General features: G+C 49.9%; 1 protein-coding gene across 1 annotated transcript; it reads left to right on the top strand.

Moving 5' to 3' along the window:
• Positions 1 to 2,440: 2,440 nt before the first annotated feature.
• On the top strand, positions 2,441 to 16,131 carry GPR55 (G protein-coupled receptor 55). Its single transcript, XM_007127048.2, has 2 exons — positions 2,441 to 2,576; positions 15,050 to 16,131. Exons 1-2 carry the CDS (start codon positions 2,462 to 2,464, stop codon positions 16,129 to 16,131), a joined length of 1,197 nt encoding a protein of 398 aa, XP_007127110.2. The 5' UTR covers positions 2,441 to 2,461.
• Positions 16,132 to 24,508: the final 8,377 nt, after the last annotated feature.

Below are 24,508 nucleotides of genomic sequence, written 5' to 3'. Positions count from 1 at the left end.
AGCCAGGTTTACAAAGCGGCTGCGTGGGGAGCGCTTACTGAGCCCGGCTGAGGCTCTCGCTGGGATCAGGCTGCCTCTGAGGACAACGACCCTTCCCTCCGACCACCCGACACCCCCTTCCCTTCCTGATTCCTTCCCGTTACTGCTGTTGCCGTCACCCCACACCGACCCTGCCACCCGAGTGGCTCTGTCCTGTGTCCAGTTCTTGAACTGCCCCAGCCCGCGCTCGCTGGTCCTGATTTGGCTGGGTGTGAGAAGAAGAGCTCTGGACCATGTCAGAGCATTCTGTTTTATTGGACAGCTTCCTGTATGACATTCTGATCCGGTGCATACATTCCCTGGGGCCCCTGAGCACCCCTGCCCCTGCTGCTGTCCGGCCAGCCCTCCGGCCCCTCGACTCTACAGAGAAACCCCCGGATCCGCCCAAACGCCACGCGCCTCCCTCCTCGTGACTGCCCTTTGGCTGTTCTCTGTGCCTCTAGAATCCACCCCCCCCCACCTTGTCCCTCGCCCCTGTTCCCTGAGTAGCTCCCCTGGGCGGGGTTGGGAGGCCTCCTACGTGGCTCTGACCCAGCGCTTACAGCCTGCAATGCACACCCCCGCCCCCCGCCTCCCTCCCCCACAGCGGTGGGCAACTCCGGGTGGAGCTGGATGGAGAAGCCGGAGCCATGGGTCGGCCCTGGGCAAGTCCCTGCCTGGTCCGCCCCTAACGAGCCAGCGCACCCTGAGCCTCCCCGAACCACACGTTCCCCTGCCAGGGGTCCACTCCCTTGATGAAGGTCGGTAGCAAAGGTCTTCAAGAAAGGGAGGTGGAAGATGACTTGGGTTTGCATTAAAAGGGAGAAAATAAGGACCCACATATGTGTACATGCGCGTATAGAAACTGCGAAAGAAGCTGCAATCAGCGCCACCCTGAGGGTAGGGGGGTGCTGGCTTTGGGGACAAAGGTGGGGCACAGACATTTTACTGTCTGTTTACATGTGTATTGGAATCACGTGTATGCCTTCCAAATTTAAAATAAAAAGCAACGGTAATAAAACACAGAAATATTCATTAAAAAAAAAAAGAAGAAGAAGATAGCCAGAGCGTGGAGGTGGGTAAGGCTCCCTTTGAGGAGGGCCTGAGCTGTGTGTGAGTCCTTCTCTGCGGGCCCCTCAAGGCTGACCCCTTCCCGGAGCTCCCACGCCGCAGGCCCTGGACACCTGCCCATCTCCTCCCTGCTGCTTTCCCCACGGGCTCCTGGCCTCCTGCAGCTTCACCCGGGGTGCCCTGGCCTGGCCGCCTCGCCTCGGCTTAGACTGGGCCAGGGGCCTGGGGTGGCCTCGCCTGGGGAAGCGCTACCCGGTGCCCCGCCTCGAGCCCAGGCCGGCTTGGGTTCCATGGCCCGGGGCAGCGAGTGAACTTGGTTCTACCCATAGCACAAGCACGAGTGTGATTGGACCGGAGACGGTGAGAACTTAAAGGGTTCTGTCAAGCTCTTCGCCGAATGATGAGGAGCCCGTGCTCTGGAGGGCCAGGTGACTTGTCCACAGTCACGCGCAAGCTATTGTTTATACAGAGACGGAGTTTGCTGGGATAAATCACCCCGACCCACTTTGGAGGGTTTCCATTCCTGTAGATGCCTGAAAGCCCCAGCCTGCCAGGCCTGCAGAAACAGCCTGTGCCTCAGTCTTTCGTGGGATCTCCTAGTCCCTCCTGGGCAGGGAGCGGAATCTGCCGGGCTGCGTTTCAGCCCAGACTTTTCTGAATGTCTGGAATCTGCACGGGTTCCTTGCTGAGAGCCACCTGGGGCCCATGGGTGAGACTTGGCTCTTCCTGCCCCGGAGATGGGCCGCCCCGGGGAAATCTCTGCTCACAGGGCCCTTGGGAGTGATGCAGCCCAAGGCTGACCCAAATCCCTGTGGAGGCCAGGCGCAGAGAAGCTCGGACCGAGGAGCAACATCACGGGCATGCCCTGCTGACCGTCCCCGAGGACACGCAGGCAGGCGCTGAGCTCTCCTAGGCTGGACCTTCCCAACCCACGAGTCCTGAAATATGAAGGTGTCCAGCACCACCTTCTTTTCTGTGGGCAGTAGTTCTGAATCCTAAACCCCAGAAGCGCTGGAAGCCGTGACAGCCCTTTTCAGATGCTGGCTGTCCCTGTGTGATGCCAAGCTCAGAATGTCTGCTGCGTGAGATGTTTCCTCCTCTTCCAAAGGCTTCTCACGCCTCGGCTCAGGCAGTGCCTCCTGACATTTTTTTGGAAAGCTGAGTGAGTGTGCAGACCCTCTGAGAGGGCACAAGAGCCTAGAGCCTCTTCCCGGCAACACGCCCGCCACCCCAGGCCGCATTCTAGCTGCACTTAGAGAGGAGGGACCCCCACGGAGCCCCTCTCCTGACCCCAGAGAAGAAGCCCCTTGGCCAGACAAGGCTGCTGTGGAGCTGCTTGAAGAGCATCTGGTCCCACCCCCTCATTTCATAGATGAGGAAGCTGAGCCCCAGAGAGGGAAGTGACTCTCGCCGGAGCAGGCTGGTGACCAAGCCGGGAGGAGAAATGACATCTCACAACTCGCTCAGCTGCACTGGACCCCCTACAGGTAATAGCCCCTGGGCCGCTCAGAAAACCCGACACACAGAACCACACACTGACCTTGCTCTCTGGGACTGCGGGCGACTTTCCTGAGGTCAACCGGGCCTTCGGGCCCTGGGCTCTGTCCACACCTGCTCCGATTCGGCGGACCTTCCCGGACGGCAGGGGCAGTGGCAGCCCCTGGTAGCCTCCGTGACAGCGGCAGCGGCAGCGGAGCGCTGGTTTCTCCCTGATTGCAGGTGACATTTTCTACGAACCCTCAACTTCCTCCTGATTTGACTCAGGGTTGCAGCATCTTGCCTGAATGGGGAAACCTCACTGTAGGCAGTGCAGGAGCCTTCCCCTTGGGAGCTCGGCCTGCGTGCCACCACCCTCCACTGGCCTGGCTGCCTGCCGCCCTGGAAGCTGGCCAGGAAAGCACAAAGAGCCCAAGATTACCAACTCCAGGAATCACCCTGCAGCCCCTGAGCGAGGTGCTCGCGGCAGGCCAGAGCCACGCTTGGGAGTCCAGGCCAGCCACTTGCCAGCTGTGTAACTTCCCTGGCCTCAGTGTACCTCTCTGGGGAATGGGAGCATTAATAGTTTCTTCCTCATGGGGCTCTGGAGAGCAGTAAGTGATGGAAGCGCTTGTTCCCCCTCCCCACCCCAGTAAGCACCCAGCAAGCTTTGGATACCGTTATGTCTTATAACTAGATTATTCTCGAACCCTCGGAGAGGCTGGGAGGGAAGATACAGCAGCATGGAGAACCCTGAGGAGCCTAGATCTTTCCTGAGAGTGGGGGTGGAGAACGGGAAGTCAGGAAATGTCTGCAGGACCGGCCTGGGCTGGGCTTTGCGCTCCCGGGGCGGTGGAGCTGGGGCAGAGATGTGCACAGTGCAGCCCAGGGCTCCAAGGAAGGCTTGGTGCTCTCAGGTCTGGCCGGCTGTCTCAGCTCCACAGGGAACGCCTGTCACCCTGGAGCTGCCCCAGACCAGGTCGTTAATTCAGTCCCTCTTTCATTTAATAAGTCCTTTTTGACGGACCGTTATATCACCTTCCTGAGGTGGTATAAGGGCACAGGAGGCACGGTCCTTGTCCCGGAGTTGCTTGAGGATGGCAGGACCCTCACCCCAATGGCACACAGATGCTGTTAACAGCCCCACCCGGCCACAGCAGGGAAATCATATCAGATGATGCGGTGGATCAGGGAAGTGGACTGGAGGAAGGGATGGGGTTTTTAGGAGGGGAGGGGAGTCTGAGGGTATCAGACTCTGTTGGGCGGTGCCAGTCCTGAAAGGCGTGAGGAAGGGGGTGCTGGGGGTTCCTAGATATACCAGGTGCTCTTGCTCATGATGCCGCTGGGGATGGGGTGGGGGAAAGATGGAGAGACGCAGAATGTGAGTTCCAGTGAGGCCCCTCACTACGGGTCGACTCTTTAACTTCTGTGAGCCCCACTGTCTTCATCTGTAAAGTGGGCATAATTATAACAGCATCCCAGGAACGTACCAAGTTCTCTCCTTAGAGCACTTAGCACAGAGGGGCCATATCTCAAGTCCCTGAGCTGGCCCCTGCACTCCCCCAGCCTCACTTCACCCCCCACCAAGCTCAGGGTACAGCTACAGCAAAATTCTGGACTCCCAGAGATTCTGTCCACGTGCTCCATCCCGCCGTGTCCTGTCCTTTCTTAATCGTGCCCCAGAAGCCCAGCTCACACTGCGGTACTAGTAACAGATAACTGCATCCAAGTAAACGTTTGTATTCTAACTGTGGCATTCACCACTGCTCCCCCAGAGGAGACTGGGGTTTCAGGCAAGGAACTTGGTCCTGGGGAATGTTCCTCTTCAAACGACGTCCCTCAGGCTGTACCAACTCTGCTCAGCCCCAGGCTGGCACTCCCATCTCTGAGCTGGCTCGCACCACAGCGCTCCCTGAGGGTGAGGGATTCGGGAGCACAAGAGAAGCATCTTCTTAGCCTGCAAACCACCTAAGGTTGCCTTTTTCCCGTTGCTGGTGTTTTCTGGAAAATCCAGGACTTTCCAGGAAGGAAGGCTGGCTTGGTCTGAGCCGCAGCTGCGTTTAGATGTCCCCGCTGTACCCACACGGGATCAGGGCTGCCCCGAGTGGGACGCTGGGTCCTTGAAGATGTGGGCAGACTGGGCCCTGACAGCTGCAGGAATCACAGCCCAGAATGGGGCCGACTTGGCAGTAAGAGAGCCCCTTGGTGAGGCCACGGGCTCCAGGACCCCAGGGCTGGGCAGTGCTGTTTGGATGAGAGAACCCAGACAGAGGCCCCACAGCCAGAGAGAGCCAGGAGCAGAACGGGGGCCTCTGGACTCCCAGCCCAGTCCTTTATCCTGTACGAGATGTTTTCTCTCCTCTTCACTAAACATCAGAAAACGATATATTGACAGAATATTCTATTTCAGGGTTTAAAAAGAAAACCTCTCATATGTGTGAATTTTCTTGACAACACTCTGAATAAACAGATATTCTGCCTTTGCTTGCATACCTCTGGGGACAGAGAGCTCATTACATGGCCGTTTGGTCTGCTCTCTGACTTCTGGTAGCAAGATAGATCTGCTTTTTACAGCACCCGGAAACCGTTCCTTTTGTGGCCCTGTGGAGTCATACAGTGGAGCTTGTCTTGAGCCTCGGAGACGCTGATATGTCTATTCTTTTATAGATTATGAACAACCCTAGTCCTTCCTTTATGTTCCCAGTCCCTCCGCACGCAGCCCCTGCAGACAGACAGCCTCTGGTGCCTGAGTGATCAGAGCAGTGCAAGGGCCACTTGTCACAGGTCCGCCATGCTCCTCTTCTAGATTTTCCGAGTGTAGCCGGGGTTCACCTCATTTCTCACTGTCTTCCTGTTTACGAGACTACTTAGGAACTATTTTCCTTTCAGTGGTGACTGCATCTGTGTTTTATATATAAATATTTGTTCCTTTCCAATATTTCAGTAATGTACTTCTGATTTGATCTTTGACACATTACTTAAGAGACTGCTTAAGAGAATGCATAAAAATGCTTATTATATATTATTACTATCACGGTGCTGCAGCAAATAGCTGTGTTTTCTTATTTGCCGCAGCAAATGGATCTGAGAACAGAAGAGTGGAATTGCCATTGCCTTGGAGTCCTTGGCTGGGCCCAGGAATGGGACGAATTTGTTGAAAGACACTTGTCCTCTTCCCAAGAGAGTGTATTCCCTTGATTTATGACTTAGTCCTCACTAATCTGCTAGTTCTGCCTTATTCATTGGGCTCAAAACAGCTCTGTCTACTTGATCTATGATATTCTAAGAGGGGAGCATTAAGGTCTCTACATCCAATTATATTTCTATTTCTACTTTGTTTTGCATTTCTGCTTGTTCCCATGATGGACTTCTTCTCTATGCTCATTGGAACATAAATTTTATGTATTAATTGGTTATTATAACATTTACCTTGTGGGGTTTCTGTGTTACTCTCTCAGTTCTTTTTACTAAAAAAAATTACTTGGTCATATTTCCTTCTTTCCTAGTGTTCTGTGTGCCAGATAATCTATGGATTATCTTCTCATTTTACTCTGTCTGTGCCTTTTTGTTCTTTTTTGTGTTTCTTATTGGCACAAGATGATTGAGTTTTAGTATCTTATCGGCTTCCCCCTTTGAAAAGAAGTATTATAATTACTATAATTGTTAGGGAGTATTATAATTTTTATTATAATTGCTACATTTGTCTAAACCTCCATGGGGTTGCCCATCTGCTTTCTATATTGAGACATTGCAGTTTTTTTTTTTCACTTTCTACTGTGAATTTTCTCTTCCTTTGTCCCTTTAAAATAGACAAGACAATTTAACCTAAATACCCACGTTAGAAAATAGTTAAATTTTAATGTCTACACTTGTTTCTATTAATAGCTCTCTGAACTTTGGGAGAACTGTGTTTAAACGTCTTCCCTCCCCTTCACCCACTCTCTGGCACTCAATGTTCATCTGGCATCTTGAGCCTCTTTCTTTCATATTCTTCTTTCCTCCTTATGCACAATTTTCATGATGTGATGGCTGACCTGTGGACAGAGGAAACTTTGCTTTTTATCGGGTATCGGGTTCTTGTGCCTGTTCTCCGGTCGCTTAGGTGGCACCTGCTTCCTCGGCTGTCCACTTCTCTGTCACTTCAGGCTTTGTTCCCAAGTCCCTCTGACACCCCGTGTTGAAACCTTTGACCTGGCAAGATTTATGCCTCATCAGCTGAGCATCTGTTAGTTCAATGCATTCCTTTAAATTCTGTGTAAACCTCCCTTCCGCTCCCACCTTGCCTCAAGCACACACCCAGATGTTGCTTCTTTTAAGGGAAAGTCAAAAGCTGCTCTTATTCTTCTTCTTTTCCCCCAGCGTTTAATACATTAAACAACTTTTCAATTGTTTTCATATTATCATTAGAAAAATACACACACTCACAAAAGAGTGAGATAAAGATAAAAGATTTAAAAATCACCCCCCATCTAACTGTTAGAATGCAATCGATGTTTGGCACTTGGAAACTTTTTCTAGGTTTTTTTCCCTCTGCATGGGTTTTTTAAATCATATTTGAAATCATTCTGAATGTATAATTCTGTAGTTTGTGGGTTTCTTATTTAATGTAGTCAGTATAAACATAACATAGGCAGACAAAAATTTTCCATTGAGTAGATTTACCGTAGTGAAATCAAGCTCTTGTTGACATTTAAATGCGTGTGTGTATTTTTTGCTATCAGAAAAAAACGTTAAAGTGAACATATTTCTGTCCACAGTTTTTCCTTCTTTTGCATAATTTACTTAAGGTAAAATTTTAGAATCACTGAGTGAAAGACTAATACGATTTCTAGGGCTTGTAATATAAGTTATCAACGTGCCAAAGTTGGGTACTTATGTGTATACTCACCAGTGTATTGGTGACTGTCTCACGGAACCCTTGCCAGCTTCTTTGATTATATAAGCAAAAATTTTATTTCTTCGTAAATCTTATGGGAATTATTTGTGTCCTTTGCCTGTTTATCTATTGTGGGTCTTGATATCACACATTTTTAATATTCTTCATAGAGAAGGAACATCATTTATCTAACCTATTTGTTGTACTTCCTTTCCTCCAGTATATTATTTGATGTTAAACTTTTTAAAAAATTATTAATTAATTAATTTATTTTTGGCTGTGTCGGGTCTTGGTTTCTGCGCGAGGGCTTTCTCCAGCTGCGGCGAGCGGGGGCCACGCTTCATCGCGGTGCGCGGGCCTCTCACTGTCGCGGCCTCTCTTGTTGCGGAGCACAGGCTCCGGACGCGCAGGCTCAGCGGCCATGGCTCAGGGGCCTAGTTGCTCCGCGGCATGTGGGATCCTCCCAGACCAGGGCTCGAACCCGTGTCCCCTGAATTGGCAGGCAGACTCTCAACCACTGAGCCACCAGGGAAGCCCTGTTAAACTTTTTTAACAAAAAGAAATTTTCTAATTTTGTGCCGTCCAACCTGTCCTGTTTTCTGATTCTTTTGCTTTTCAGCCATGCTAAGTTGACAAAGAGCTTTTCTTTCCCTCCACTGGCTTTCATAAATTGACCACTAATTTTTCATCTAGTTTTTCTATGGTTTGATTTTTTTGAAATTTAATTTATTAATGAATTTGGAATTTCTTTTGCTACTTGGTGTGAGATGAGGATCTAAAAGTTGGTTTTTACCCCCGAATTGTTCACTGATAGTCTCAACATCATTTATTGACTAAGATTTCCATTTGCATTATTCATTCGGGGAATACCTCATTTCTTCTTCTGGGTTCTGTTAATTGTCTAGCACATTATTTGGAACTTCTGGGTGTTGGCAAGTGTCCAATTTCAACAAGAATGCCTCTTTTTTTTTTTTTAACCATTAAATGTAAAGTTGGCTATTAAAGTGAACAGGTTACTCTTTATCAGGTGTAAGAAGTATCCTTCTATTCCTTCATTTAAATGACTTTTGTGGAAAAACTATCATACAATGAGATGGCTTTTCGTTTTTGCCGTGATGACGTAACGCACAGTATCAACAAATTTCCTGACATTGAAAAGGCCTTACATTTCTGTGGTAAATCTGACTTGGTAAAACGATGATTTATAATTTTAATATACTGAGTTCTATTTGGTAATATTTTAACTGAGACGTTTGAATCTATATTCATACATGCATTTGAGCAATTGTTTTTCTCTTTTGTGCTACATTTGTCAAGTTTTGGTATTTGGGTAAATTAGTTTCGTAACAGAAATTCATTATTATTATCTTATGTTCTGAAATTGTTTACAGAGTAGGAGAATCATCTCGACCTTGAAATTTAAAATATGCTAGAGCCAAAAAAAATTATGTTAGAAACTGTTTATTCTTTGATAACATTCTCAGTTTCATTCATGGTTGTTGGTCTAATCAATACTACTTGTGTTAACTCGTATTAATTGTGGTAAATTATGTTTTGCCCCTAAATTTTCAACTACTTCAAGGTTTTTAAATGGATTAGCACACAAGTAATAAGGTCATTTCTTCTCATTTTTCTCTCTTCTCTATCTAAGCTTACATTGCCTTCTTATTTCTAGTTAGGATTGAATCCTTTTTCTCGATCACAGTTATTAGAAGTTATTTGTATTGTTTAGTTTACTCTTTACCCCCTCCCCCTGCCAAAGAACCAGCTTTTAAATTTATTGATTCTGGTATTTTCCTCCTTTCTAATTCATTTATTTCTGCTTTTATCTTTATAAAAATTTTCCTTATTTCTCGATTACTTTTTTGTTCTTTTTTTTTTCTAAATGCTCAAGTTGACTGTTTCATTCATTTATTTAGTTTCATTCTTTTAAAAAAAAGTATTCAAGCTGTTAGAGGTATGTGTTTATCTCTGAGAATAGTTCTGGCTGCATCTTGTGAATTTTTTGTTTAAAACAACCAATCCAGGGCTTCCCTGGTGGCGCAGTGGTTAAGAATCCGCCTGCTAATTCAGGGAACACGGGTTCGAGCCCTGGTCCAGGAAGATCCCACATGCCGCGGAGCAACTAAGCCCGGGCACCACAACTACTGAGCCTGCGCTCTAGAGCCCGCGAGCCACAACTACTGAGCCCGTGTGCCAAAACTACTGAAGCCTGTGCGCCTAGAGCCCGTGCTCCGCAACAAGAGAAGCCACTGCAATGAGAAGCCTGCGCACCAAAATGAAGAGCAGCCCCTGCTCGCCACAACTAGGGAAAGCCCGCACGCAGCAACAAGACCCAACGCAGCCATGAATAAATAAACAAACAAACCAATCCAGAAAGTTCTTGTCATTCTTGATTATGTCCCATACATTTTGTTTTATAGTCCTGACTTTTCTTATTTTTAAAAAGCCAAGTTTTTTATTTCCTAGGTTTCTGTGTATTGTGGTCAGAGTACATAGCTCACATAATTTTTTCTTTTTTTTTTTAAGTTTTTTTTGATGTGGACCATTTTTAAAGTCTTTATTGAATTTGTTACAATACTGCTTCTGTTTTATGTTTTGATTTTTTGGCCGCTGGGCATGTGAGATCTTAGGTCCCCGACCAGGGATTGAACCTGCACCCTCTACATTGGAAAGTGAAGTCTTAACCACTGGACCACCAGGGAAGTCCCCAATTTCTGCTTTTCTTTTAATGGAAGGTTTTGTTTTTGCTAGGCAGGTAATTCATCTTGACAACTGTTTCTTGGATACTTCAGAAAAATGTGGATTGCCTGTTTATTTAAAATCAAATCTAAGAGCTATTAATTAAATTATATTCATTATACTATTTATATAATTATATATCCTAATTTATACTTTGCCAACTCGATCTGTTCAAATCTATAGTATATTAAAATCTGACACTACCATACCTTTGCCAATGGCGCTTGAATTTTAACAATCATACTTTATGTACTTTTATACAACAACCTTCAGTGCATAAGATTACTGTATTTGCCTTTACGATCTTTCTTTCATTAATATAAAATAAACTTTTTAATCCTGATATGTAGTTTTATTGTTAATTCTACAGTGCTAGGTATGAATATTGCCACTCTGACTCTCCTTTTGTTTATATTTGTCCTCCATCTCATCGTGGGACTTTTACTTTGAATATTTCTCTGTCATTAAGTAAGTGTATCATTTATAAGCAACAAAGAGTCGAATTTTATTTTGTAATTGAACTGAAAATGTTGGTTAACTTAAAATTTTTGAAATTTTCATATTTATTGCTGTGATTTCTATGCTTACGTACTTTTTCCCATTCCATTTATTTCTTTGCTATTTTGTCTGATTTCTTTGTTTCCTTTTATCTTTTTTAGTGATTTTGAGGATAAGCATCCTGTTTGTAATAGTGGTTACTTCAAGGTTTAAAAAAATCGTATGCTTTCTGTAAAATTCATGTTAAAAAAAACAGAACAATGACTTTTCTTTATAAATTGTATTCTTCATTTTTTAAAAATAAATTTATTTACTTATTTTTGGCTGCTTTGGGTCTTCGTTGCTGCGCGCAGGCTTTCTCTTGTTGTGGCGAGCAGGGGTTACTCCTTGCTGCGGTGCACGAGCCTCTCTTTGCGGCGGCTTCTCTCGTTGCGGAGCCCGGGCTCTACGCACGCGGGCTTAGTAGTTGTGGCGCATGGGCTCAGTAGTTGTGGCATGCAGGCTCAGTAGCTGTGGCATGCAGGCTCAGTAGCTGTGGCACACAGGCTCAGTAGTTGTGGCTCACGGGCTCCAGAGTGCAGGCTCTGTAGTGTGGCGCACGGGTTTAGTTGCTCTGCAGCATGTGGGATCTTCCCGGCCCAGGGCTCAAACCTGCGTCCCCTGCATTGGCAGGCGGATTCCTAACCACTGCGCCACCAGGGAAGCCCCAGAACAATGACTTTTAATTTCCTTTTGTGGAGTGTTTGCTCCACCTGTGTTCCAGTACTCTCCACCACCCCTGCCTCCTTCAACCCAAGAACATCTTCCTTCTTTGTTAATTTATCTGAGGTATTAGAGCTTTCTTTTTTTAAAGACATGGATGATCTCTATTTCTGTTTTTTCTTTTAAATCTGTAACTATATTCATCATAGGTTCGTTCTCTTTCCAGTTTCCTGCTTTTAATGCTCAGCTCCAAGCTTTCCCACCTAGATGTTTTCATCCTTTATGGTTAGTATCTCTTGGAGATCTAAAGTTTTGCCTCTTGGAGGCAGTTTTTTCCTGGAAGCCACACATTACCTGAGTGTGGCTTTCTATGATCTTCACACCTGAACAGCCACCCAATTGGGCATGAAATTCTTGTGCTCAAATTTTCTCCCTCAAAACTTTTCTGGTGTTAATTATTTTTTCAGAGAGGTTTCCAGGAGACTGGGTTGGTTTGTTCACAGCTGTTTGTAAGGGTCTATGTTAATGACATTTAAAGGTGTAAGTGGGACATCTGGGAGTGGTTTCCTTTCCAAAACTTTTGCGTGAAATGTGGCTCCTCTAATCCAAGGTCTCATCTTCTCTGTTGTTCAGTGCAGCCCCACCTCTCAGGCACCAGCTGCTGGTGGTTAACAAAGGTCCTCTCAGGCCCTTCACGTCTATTCACAGACCTGATCTGCTTGACCCATGACCTTTCCCCATTCATTCTATTTCCTTCCTAGTAGGAGGCTGGGACCAGGGCCCTGGTGACTGACAGCCCATCTGGGGCCATGCTCACCTTGTACTGCTTCTAGCTAACGACTGGGCTCCATGGAAGCACTGGTCCTGGGAGATTCCTGCTAGACGTGGAACTTCTCCAGTGGGCAACGTGTGCTTAGGGACTCTCCGTCAACCTGGCCCATCATTCTCAGAGCTGCACTGTGGTCTGAAGCTCTTCCTACCCAATCCTTCCATCCCTCTCTCCTTCCACAGGTGTCAGCCTGCTCTGTGGTCTGAGGGCTCTCCCTGTCCACTCCTATCCCTTTCCCTGTATCCTTCACAGGCCTTTCCCCTAGTAAATCTGTCAAATGTCTAATATTGTCTAAGCATCTGCTTCGCAGCCTCCCACCCACCCACCTTACGGTGCGATCAGTTGATTGCAGTGGATCCCTGAGTTGGCCAGAACAGGAGCTATCAACAGCCCCAGGCAACGGGTCAAGAGTGGAGAGGTTGCTGGCTCCTACTACCAAGTAGATTGGTTTTTACTGGCAGCCTACCTTTGAGAAAAAAATGAGTATTTTATCTCTTGCTGCAGCCTGAAGCCTTTTTATCTTATTCCAGTGAAGTTCCTGATCTTTTTATAAAAAAGATTGTGTAAAAGATGGTTTCCTTGAACTTTCAGAGGGAATTCAGAGGATTAATTTTTTAGAGTCTCTGCTCACTCTACCATTAGCTGGAAGTATTTTTTTCAACCTAATTTCTTTTTGCTAGTCCATAGAGTGCTTTTCTAGCTTCAAAAATTACTGTTTGAAAAGCTCCCATTTGAGGTCATTCAGGGGACTTCCCTGGTGGTCCAGTGGTTAAGACTCCTCACTCCCATTTCAGGGGGCCTGGGCTCGATCCCTGGTCAGGGAACTAGATCCCACATGCCACAGCTAAGAGCCCGCCGCAACTAAGACCCGGCACGGCCAAGTATATAAATAAATAAATATTTTTTAAAAATGAAGTAATTCAGCAATTCAAATGTGACCTTTAGGATCGTCTTGCTGAAGGACGCTGATAGCTGAGTTTTGTCTCTTTTCCACACAAACACCTGGTACAATCAATACAGACAAATCCCAGCGTCCTAGAATGGATGCTTTCCGTCAGGCCATTTTTCTGTTTTTCATCGCTTTGTTCAATTCAACCATGTTGTGGGCTTGAGTTTGGGTTTATCTTTGAGCATCACTGATATTTTTCTTGGCCACTTCAGTTCTAATCTTTGAATCATCAGCGATGTGCGCTGGGTTCACCCATGGGTCTGCCTGAGCATGACCCAGCCAAAAACAGATGCCCAAGTTCCTTTTTTTGCAGTCTTGTCGAATCTCTTTAAGCACAAGCTTGTATTTGTTCTTATCTTTGTGGTTCTTGGTTTTCTGCTGTTTCTGATGTTGAAGATGACTTCTCTGAGCCAAATGAGTCTTCCTCTTTGGTGTTGCAACACCTTTCAGTTAGATCGGATTGGGTTCTTGCCTGTTCTTCTCACCATTTTTGAAATTTATCTTGTCGGTTCCAAACTATTCTAGCTTATTTTTTGAGATATTCTTGCTGGATAGTTCGGCATATTTTGTTGGGAGGGGGCAGCCTGCCAGCTTGCATTCAATTTATTCCAGGCATCCTAGGGTTGGGGCAGTTGCACCTGGGGCTTACGCTACACAACTTCAGGAGGTGCCATTCACACAGACCACAGGAGTCCGGAGCTTTGGATATGAGTAAATGCATTTTCCTAGATCTCTCATGACATAAACCTATAAGAAAAGTTAGCACATAGGAAAATGTAGAATTTTTGGAAAGCCACCAGATCAAATCACGTACATAACATATTTACTATATAGTGCTCAATGGATGAGAGATAAATGTGTTTTTTTGTTTTGTTTTTTTGCTAGCGGTTAGAGGGGGTTTGGGAATGGCGTTCTCTATAGGGTCTTAAAAGTACTCAGCTCCTTCCTTCCCAAGGGCTTGTGACTTCCCTCTCTCTGCTGGCTTCCAGCTTCCCTCTGCAGCCACAGCTGCAGCCATGATCCTCTTGTCCTGAGGCCAGCTCTAATTTTCTACCTGTCCAAAGGCCTTTCTTTGCCTTGAGGAGACCTCAAGCCCTTACTTCATTCCCTCTGGGAATGTTCTCTCTTCAATGTTTCTCCAATTTCTGTCTGGTTTTCTCGTCGGAGAACAAGAGGCTACAGCAGCTTCAGACTTTATCCTCCCAACTCCAAATCCCAAAGAAAAAGCCCCAACCCCCTTCCTAGAAACCCAAGCAAGAGTTTCATTGCTTTTCATCGCCTCTGGGTCAATCGTTCATCCCTGGACCTATAAATGGACGAATGACGGTGTCCAGGGGAATGTGATGCACTGATTGCCACCGGCCCTGCATTCGGGGGTGGGGTCAGCTCTGTCCAACCTTCGGGGTGGGGGTGGGGTGGAGCAGAGGGGCAACATATAAAGAGGAGCTGGGTCCTGAGAACAGCATTCGAAGCCGTACAATCTGCAGCTCAAGTCAGCCCTGCCCTAGTTTTCATGTTTCCAGTTCTGTGAAATTCACTCTTTGATGAAACCAGTTTGGGTCAGGCCTTATGTTGTTGTTACTACTTTCAACAGAAAGACTTCTGATTGGAAAAAAAGGGACAGATGTTTGTGCACAATTCTGTTTTTATTAAAGATAAAGGCACACACACGTGTGTGTGTACAGAAAGAGTCTGGAATTATATATATACTTTATATATATATACATACACACACATATATGTAGAGTAACAGTGGTTCTATCTGGGCAACAGATTTCGAGGTAATTTTTCTTCCTGTGTTTTCTGATCGTTATTCAAAGAGCATAGATTGCTGTGTGAGAAGGGGGTCGTGTTTACGATTCTTGACGAAGCCGTTTGAATGCATCAGTGCTGGAGGGTAAGAGGACCCTCACCTCATCTGCCGTTGACTCTGCAGGAAGGAACATGAGCCAGCTGAGCCGGACTGAGAACTGCTCCTTCCATGACGTGGATGCTCTGATGAGAACCGTGCAGCTGGCTGTCCACACCCCGACCTTCCTCCTCGGTCTGCTCCTCAATTTGCTCGCCATCCGAGGCTTCAGCTCCTTCCTGAAGAAGAGGCGGCCCCGCTGCGTTGCCACCTCCATCTACATGATCAACCTGGCGGCCTTTGACCTGCTGCTGGTGCTTTCTCTCCCATTCAAGGTGGCCCTGTCTCACGGGAAGGCGCCCCTCCTTCCCTTCTGCACCCTAGTGGAGTGCCTCTACTTCGTCAGCATGTACGGGAGCATCTTCACCGTCTGCTTCATCAGCCTGGACAGGTTCTTGGCCATCCGGTACCCGCTCCTGGTCAGCCACCTCCGGTCCCCCAGGAAGACCTTCGGGATCTGCTGCACCATCTGGGTCCTGGTGTGGGCGGGGAGCACCCCTATCTATAGCTTCCATGGGAAAGTGGAAAATTACACGTGCTTCCACAACATGTCTGACGGCACCTGGAGTGCCAAGGTCTTCTTCCCTCTTGAGGTCTTCGGCTTCCTTCTTCCCATGAGCATCATGGGTTTCTGCTCCTCCAGGAGCATTTGCATTCTGGTCGCCCGTCGGGACCACACCCAGGACTGGGTCCAGCAGAAGGCCTGTATCTGGACTATCGCGGCCAGTCTGGCTGTCTTTGTGGTCTCCTTTCTCCCGGTCCACCTGAGTTTCCTCTTGCAGTTCCTGGTGAGGAATGGCTTTATCGTGGAGTGCAGAGCCAAGCAGAACATCATCTTCTTCCTGCAATTGTCCATGTGTTTCTCCAACATCAACTGCTGCCTGGATGTTTTCTGCTACTACTTTGTCATCAAAGAATTCCGCATGGATGTGATGGCCCACCGGCCTTCCAGGGTCCAGCTGGTCCTCCGGGATACCATGAGTACCACGGCTAAGGGAAGAAAGCTGTGCTTGGAGGAAGGAAACCTCAGTCTGAACTCCATAGCAGATACCTCTTCCTAGGGCTCCGACAGGGTAGGCTGACACGTGGCCCGGTTCCTGGTGTGCCCTCCCTCTGATGTGCACTTGAAGCCATCTTTGCTCACTGTGGCCCCCAAACCTTTCCCCAGCAGCCACACAACTTGATATAAACCGCTCGGTGTCTGGGGAGCTCGGAAGAACCTAAGACCCAGGTGAATTCTTGATTTCTAAGCCTAAAAAGCATGAGGTGGAAGAATTGAGAGAGAATGAGACCGTCTGAATAAGGCTGCTTCCCAGCTCTCCTCTGTCCTTCTGTTAGGCTAGAAGATTCTGGAAAGGAAGAGAGAGAGGAGTTAGGAGAGAGAATCAAGAGGGTTGGCACGGAGGAGAGATGGAGTGGAAGGGGTGGACCAAGTTCCCTTTTGGTTTGGGGATCCCGGCGTGGAACAGTTGTACTCTCTGGTCTCTTCTGGAGCTCTGTGGGCCCATGACCTCACAGAGATGCCAGCAGAATGGGTGACTGGGGAGAGCAAGTATGTGCAGAGAGCCCCGAGTTTTCTATGGGCCTTGGAAAGGCCTGGAAGGTGAGCCAAGCCCTCCTGTGCCCAGGACAAAGCTGCAGAGGGACTGAGGCGGGCTGGTGTGGGCCAGGCTCTGTGATGCTGTGGACGCTTTGTGAAAATAGTGGGGACAGAGCGGAAAGGCACTGGTGACACCTGAGAGCCACGAGGGGGCAGGATATACCTGGGAAAGGTAGGAGACAGGCCAAGGGCCGGAATGGGACAGCCCCTCCCCCATTGCCACTGGGGCGTCCACTGCGTGGAGTTTGAGTCCAGGGGAAGGAGAGGCAGTGGAGACAAGCCTGGGAGTGGGCAATTCCTGGACATGACCAGTTTGCTCTCTTGAACAGGCTGGGAAGTTGATGATTAGATTTCGTTTCCTTGGAAATGGTGAGAAGGAATCAGGCTTGATTCGGTTCAGCCAGAGGAGAACAAGGAGAACCTGAGTCCTGGCTGGGCAGCCGGCCACGGTGGCACCGTCCACAGAGATGTCCCCGTCCAGTGGCTGGGAGGGAGAAGGTGAGACAGCCAGGAATAGAGGAACCGTCTTGACGACACAGGGCTCTTGGCAGTTCCTCGCTGGAAACTGTAAACGACTGAATCATAGTTTGGACTGGGCTTCTCTCATGCTCTAGAGAAGGTGCAGTGGTGGCAGCTGAAAGCCTGCCAATGACTCAGCTGCTCCGGAGAGTGAAATGATGATCAGGATGAATTGTGGGGTGGTTTGCAAGACGGAGTGAGTGGGATGGGAAGTAACAAATGAGACTTAATGTGAAACGGGGGGCGGGGGGACTTTAGGAAGCGAAGCATCTGCCTTATACCTGCAGGAGAAGAGGCGTCCACCGCTAAGCGGTGGACGGAAGGGGGGGGGGGGCGGGGGGGGGGGAAGGGTGAGTGGGATGGGAAGTAACAAATGAGACTTAATGTGAAACGGGGGGCGGGGGGACTTTAGGAAGCGAAGCATCTGCCTTATACCTGCAGGAGAAGAGGCGTCCACCGCTAAGCGGTGGACGGAAGGGAGGGGTGGCCGTGTGGGGGGAAAGAGGGCGATTTAGATCAAACCCCGAGGAAGGAGGAGGTGGGGTGGGGTAACAGTCTCAGGCTTGAAGCACTGGGGCTCTGTGAGGGGTTGGCGGTTGGGGTGTGAGACCGGCAGGAAGGATGGAGAGCTGCGCGGCTTCCTGTCTGAGAATCCTCCATTTGACTGAGAGCCACAGAGGGCAGAAGCCCCTCCTTCTCCCCGCTGCCCTGAGGTCAGTGGCCAGGTGGCACTCTGTGGGGCTGGAGGGGACGGTGAGGAAGAAAGGGTAGCAATGGGTGCAGAGCAGTGATCACGGCCAGGGCCAGAGGCGCCCGCCCCTCAGACCGGGCCTCCATGAACCGGCAGCCAGAGTCAGGAGCTCCGCAGGCCCAGAGATGAGTCCCGCCCAGCTGCTCCAAGCCCTGGACACTCCTCTCCCTGCCTCCAGGCTGCGCAGTCCCGTGGCCATCCTGGGCCGAGGCAGACTCGTGCTAGTCTCAGAAAGCCAGACATGTATCCAGCAGGACACTGGGCTGGATGGGGTCCGAGCCCATGCGTGGGTGGCGTTCGGAACCGCCCACCTCCAATTTCTCTCTTTGCACTGGGAGCTGGGAGCCTGCCCAGCGGAGCTGAGTGGCGCGGTTCATGCTGCAGTCGTATTTACCAGTGTGCTCAGGACCAGACAGGCTTCTAAAGAGGAAAGGGATGGTGGGGCCCTGATGGCCCATCATGCCCAGTGATGTTTGTAAGCATACGGTCTGTCTTGTGGGCAGCATGACTGCCGAGCCAGGTGACAGAGGGCCGGAGGGGCGTATAGGCTCACAAGCTGCGTAACTATTAGGTGTAGGTCCTTGGAAGGACGTGGCAGACTGGGGTTGATGTGACAACTGTGGAGGTGAGCCTTGGGAACCGCCGACTGATCCCAACACGCTAGGGGGAGGAGATGGGCCTCTTCTCTCTCCCCGTGAGGACCCATCCCGGATCGCATGTCACAGAGGACCCATCAGGGTCTGTGGGAGTGGGCACGGGTCTAGAGCTGCAGGCTAGGCTGCTCTATGGAGGGTCCACACTCTGGGCTAAGTCTGGCCCAAGGTCAGCCGTCAGGCCCAGCAGGCACAGAAGGGGCAGAGGGTCAGGGTTAAGGTTAGTGCGCTGGTGCGTCCAGAGCCCACCCTGCAAGCAAGAGGCAGTCAGTGAGTTAGGGACAGCTGAACTTCGTTGTGGAAGAGGCTGAAATTTTCGCTACTAAAACCAGTGGAGGCTTAGGGACATTGTCTGGCCTTACTTGTACTCCTAATCTGGAAAAATCTGAGATACACAGGGTATATGTACATGTGTGAAACGAGGACAATTACCTGGAAAAAATAATTTGAATAATCTGATTTGCCAAATAAATAAATTCCTATGATGCTGAGTAACCTTGTCTTGGGCTACCCTTATTTTATTTTTATTTTTTTAAATTTTTTTTTTTTTTTTTTAGTACGCGGGCCTCTCACTGCTGCGGCCTCTCCCGTCGCGGAGCACAGGCTCCGGACGCGCAGGCTCAGCGGCCATGGCTCACGGGCCCAGCCGCTCCGCGGCATGTGGGATCCTCCCGGACCGGGGCACGAACCCGCGTCCCCTGCATCGGCAGGCGGACTCCCAACCACTGCGCCACCAGGGAAGCCCGGCTACCCTTATTGACTTCAGAGAAGAGCTGGTTGCTGATGGCCCTTGTCAGGTGACACAATAATCTTGGTCAAAGGAACTATGAAGGGACCATGTCGAAGAAGCCACCTGGACACGGAGCCTGGGAGCACAGAGATCCACCCTCTGGCCCCAGGAGCACAGCTGGGGCCTGGCCCAGGTGGCCAGGAGCCAGACCCTGCAGGGTCTAAAAGTAGCCCTCACATCCACTTGGGTACTTGGTTCTCTGGGACAGCAACTGGGCCACACATACCCCACAGGCTGTGGTCCCCCAGCTCTGAGTCCCCTCCACCCTGCTCCCGCCATCTTGTCCCACCACCACCGTGCCACTGGAGCTGCCTCCAAAGGCCCCGACTCCTGTGCACACATTGTGTAGCCCAGCTCAGGAGACCTACTGACCACTAACGGGCTGAAGGCACAGAGCCAGTTCTCCAGAAGTCCTCCACCGATGATGAGTGAGTCCGTTTCTCCCAGGTTATATCTGAGTTTTCCTCCATGGCTCATCCCACATGAATCCTACTAACCTATCCAGAGCTTCTGGAGAATGTGAACAGCCAGGTGCTGGCCTGGGCCACCCCGTTCTCCAGAGTCCCCCACAGTCCTGAGCACAGCCCCGTTGTGGCCTGGGTGTCAAGGGATGACTGGGGGCATCCTTGCTCCTTGATGGCTGCTGTGGACTGAACTACGTCTCCCCCCAAATCCATATGTTGAAGCCCTGATGTGATGGTATTTATGGATGAGACCTTTGGAAGATACTTAGGTTTAGATGAGGTCCTGAGGGTGGAGCCCTCATGATGGGATTCGTGCCCTCATAGGATGAGGCACCAGAGTGCTTGCTTCCTCCTGCTCCATAAATGGGAGCTCCGTGAGGACACAGTGAGCAGACAGCCTTCTGCAATGCAAAGAGAGAGCCCTCAGCAGACATCAACCCCGCTGGCGCTTTGATCTTGGACTTCCAGCCACCAGAACTGTTGTGAAAGCCAACAGGTCTGTGGTATTTTGTTATGGCAGCCTGAGAAGGCTGACTCAACAGCCGTCTTCTGCTGACCCAGAAGCCACCCACATCTGGGCCACATCCCCTCAGGGGGAAGGACTGACCCTCCCTTGGAATATTGGCCCCCAGGGAGCATTTGCATGGAGAATGCTAGTCCACCAACTGCATTTGCCACTATATTCCTGCTGAGTCTCTCTCTGGGGACCCTATGAAGCTAAGAGTCACTGTGTGGGTGCTACATAGCTGCTACAAGATACTAATGACATTTGTAGTGAGATAACAGCCTTGTTACCACAAATAAACAGTGATTGCACAGATGCTTACCATGGCTGACACCTGGTGGGCACATGTAGAGACTAACAGGTTAAAAAGGATTCTGTTGAGAGATCAGTGATGAGAGAAATTGAGAAGAGCAACCGTGTGGGTGTGAGGAGAGTCTGGTGGGCAGAACAGTCACGAGAAAGGGACAGGGACGCCCCTACATAGGAACCACGTGGGGATGGTGGTGATACCCACACCAGACCACCCTCCATCGACCCTAGAGGGTAGGCTGTGCTGTGTGCAGTGACCTTCCAGGGCCACCGTGAGACCCCACTGCCGAGGGGGGAGAGGACTCGAAGACCCACAGAAAAGTGCCACAGAGATATTTTGTGGGGAACAAAGCCCGAAACTACCACTGCAGCCGCCTCTGGCTTTTTTCCACCCAGAGCCAGCTTCTCAAGTGAGCCCAGGACTCAGAGCCGTGAGTGGGCATTTGAGGGAGAGCGTATGGCAGGTGGGTCAAGGCGGACTTGGGACCTTGGGGTGGAAGGACAAACAGACGCCCCTCTGCCCCAGTTCAGGCCCCACCCCCTGCCACAAGCCTGCGAGATGTGTCCTCTGCACAAAGCCGCTGCAGGAGGGCCCGCAGAATGCTTGATCGGGAGCTAAATGTGGCCCTCGGTGCTTTGAAGTCTCCAAAGCCCTGTCCCTTCAAAGCCTGACGTCACTTCTGCTGGGGGCGGGGCAGGGGCCCTGAGTTCACCTGGAAGCCTCAGCCAGCCTTTGTTCTGGGGTCCTCGCTTGAGCAAGTGTAACCCTGCGAGGGAGGCTGTTGAGACCTGAGGCTCCGAGGGGCACCTACAGTCACGCAAAGGGCACTTCAGGGTGCGTCTGTATAACAAACATCTCTGTGAAGTGTGTTCCGCTGCCAGAGACCCTCTCTGAGGGGAGCTCAGGGCTGCACAGCGTGGGTGACGGTGCACAGACACGTGTGCGTGGCTTCTCGTTCAGGGGGGAGTGAGGACCAGTGGAGGCTGCAGAGAGGTTTGGAAAGGTATGCAGTTATCAGACCTGACCTGGCTAAATGCAGAGGATCCAGGTAGCTGATCCGCATGGGTGGTGCCTGAACGAGGCATCCAATGACCCAGGAATCGTTGGGTGAGATCCAGGGTCAAACCACAGCTCTTGGAGTGGATGGTGGGGTTTCCCTGAAGGGCAGAGTGGCCTCCTGGCCAAGGGTCTGGGATGGTCAAGGAAGTTTCCAAAGTACTGGCACCAGACAGGTGGGCAGACCTCCCCCCAAGATGTGCCCGATGTTGTTGCCCCTGGATTCTGGGAAGGGCCGCCTCCGATGGCAGAGACGAGCCTCTTGGCTGTGCTTTTCTTCCCGTTTTCCCGTCTTCAGCGCGGACTTGAAGTGGGAGCCAGGGTTCGGCTCTCACTGATGGGAATGCAGCATGTGCAGCAGAGTGGAGCACGTGTAAATGCAAACCCAGCAGGCGTTTGGGGGGGCTTGTCAGCATGTCCTGGGGCGGGAGACCCAGAAGTACTTGCGGACGGGAACCTGGCAGAAAACGGACATCTGCACTGATGGGAGCAAACTGATGGTTCTTGGAGCATTAGGAAAATTTGACTTCAGAGGCTGGTACGTTTAAGCTACATGGATAAAATTGGGATGAAAATGGCTGCAATGGAGCTGGAAACTCTTGGACGCTGCAACACCCATCCCTAGGGAGGGAATGGTGTATAACCTGCAGGGCTGCCATAACAAACCGCCACAGACTGAGGGGCTTAAACAGCAGAAATGTATTTCTCACAGTTCTTGAAGTCTACGTTCAAGGTCCAGCAGTGTGTGGTTTCTCATGAGAGCTCTCAGCCACCGTCTCACTATGTCCTCACGTGGTGGGGACGGAGGGAGGAAGGAGGACGTGCACGTGAGCTCTGGCGTCTCTTCTTACAGACACTAATCCTGTCGGATCCGGGTCTCACTTTTATGACCGCATTTTACCTTAATCACCTCCTAAATGCCCTATTTCCAAAGCAGTCACATTTGGGGGTTAGAGTTTCAACATATAAATTTGGGGGGAGGGGCACCATTCAGTCCACTGCATGCGGATTTACTCTGTGATCTGGAGCAAAAGAAGTGTTGTGCTTCTTTAGTTTCTTCAAATCGGATGTCACCTGCTCTGAACTCGTCAAGCTTCGCTGTAGGATATTCCAGCTCCATCAGCTGGGGCTCCCTCCCTCTCCCAGGACCTGCACAAGTCCTAGGGATGGGATCCCTCAGTGGCTGCACTATTTACAGGAGCCTCTGAGTCTCAGGTCACACTGGTCACAGCTGTGGCGTCCACTTAACAGGCCCTTCAAACACTTGCGCATGGAGCTCATTCCCCGCGGCCCCGGAGAACTCGGCGTTAAGTGGTCTTTCCCCTTCAAGCCCGAGGCTCCCTTCTGCCATCCTGCGCTCCATGAGGAGGAGGAGTCTTGTCCTGGCTCTTCTCGGCAACCATACAGCCTGCACCTTCCTAGGCCTGGGGAGCTGGTGCTCCAACCTCGCTGAGCCAGGCCACACTCTGTACTCCCCACCCACAAAATCCTGCAGGGCTTTCTTTACCGGACCTCTGGACAAAAGACCTGGCTTCCTTTCAGGCAGAGGGAATGGAAGAGACTTTTTTTTTTTTTTTTTGGAGAGGGGAAGAAAAATGGAATCCTGTTTATTTTTAAAACCAAACCACTAGGAAGATATAGCACAGTCTTGAAACGGCAAACAGACAGGCTATGTTATCATTTCAAGGAACAAGGTCCTTATCAAAACTATAAGGTGCTAGAAATGGAGCAAGAAGAACGCATGTCACAAAAGGCCCGGGCAAAAGTGGTATTTGGGAACAGAGGGCTGTCCTTCTTTTGCACTAAAGGAGTCACAGCTCGCCCTCCAAGCTGCTGACTTTTTCTCCCTTGACCTTCGTGTTACCAAGGGATTGTCTCAGTGGAGCTCTGTTATTTCGGGGGGCAAAGTAAGGAATGCTGGGTTTAGGCTTTCACTCTATTCTGTTCTTTGAAAACCAGACTTTTCCAAAGCCAGTACTTCATAACTCTACTAATTAAGCAGCCAACAGTTCCTCTTTCACTCTTCATTCCTGAATACGAGCATACAGCACCATCAAAATCCTCTCTGCCTTCAGGGGTGAGTGTCACTGCAATATTGTCTTGTCAGTCTGTTGCAGACAGCCTCAGGGCCCACCATGGCTGCCAGTGAGTGGGAAGGTTTGCTTTCCCTACCGGTGTGATCTCGCTTCTGGCGTTTTTGCAGGGTCTCCAGGCTGAAAGATGTCATGTGGGCGAATTTTAAGAAATGCATATCCACATCTGGATGGCCAGAAATGGACTCTTTCAAAATTTTTATCCAAACTACCTCTCCCAACTCTCCATCTTAAATAACTTCATGCCCTTGTATATAAAACAAAACCAAGCAAAGCAAAACCCCAGAAGCCCCCTTTCCCCTTCTAAATTAGGGACCTCATGGATTTTGTTTTATTACAGTTTGTGGAACATGTAGTGGTGATCCTTCTGGTAAACACGAGGTTTTGGCAACAAACAGAAACACCTCTCGTCACACTCCACCAGATCATAGGCGGGTCAGATGAACCCGCCAGCCCGTTGGTATCTGTGTACTAAGAGAATCTGGGGGCTTCCCTGGTGGCGCAGTGGTTGAGAGTCCGCCTGCCGATGCAGGGGACGCGGGTTCGTGCCCCGGTCCGGGAGGATCCCACGTGCCGCGGAGCGGCTGGGCCCGTGAGCCGTGGCCGCTGAGCCTGCGCGTCCGGAGCCTGTGCTCCGCAGCGGGAGAGGCCACAACAGAGGGAGGCCCGCGTACCGCAAAACAAAACAAAACAAAAC

The sequence above is a fragment of the Physeter macrocephalus genome, chromosome 2 (genome assembly GCF_002837175.3).
Source record: "Physeter macrocephalus isolate SW-GA chromosome 2, ASM283717v5, whole genome shotgun sequence".
Taxonomy (NCBI): Eukaryota; Metazoa; Chordata; class Mammalia; order Artiodactyla; family Physeteridae; genus Physeter; species Physeter macrocephalus.
Note: the sequence above shows the minus strand (reverse complement) of the source record. Positions and strands in the feature narration are given on the sequence as shown.

Excerpts from the sequence above, each read along its gene's own strand:
- GPR55 (XM_007127048.2), top strand. The coding sequence starts at position 2,462 with ATGAGGAAGCTGAGCCCCAGAGAGGGAAGTGACTCTCGCCGGAGCAGG. Across the intron at positions 2,577-15,049 it reads CTGCACTGGACCCCCTACAG|TGCTGGAGGGTAAGAGGACC; the intron begins GTAATAGCCCCT and ends TGAATGCATCAG.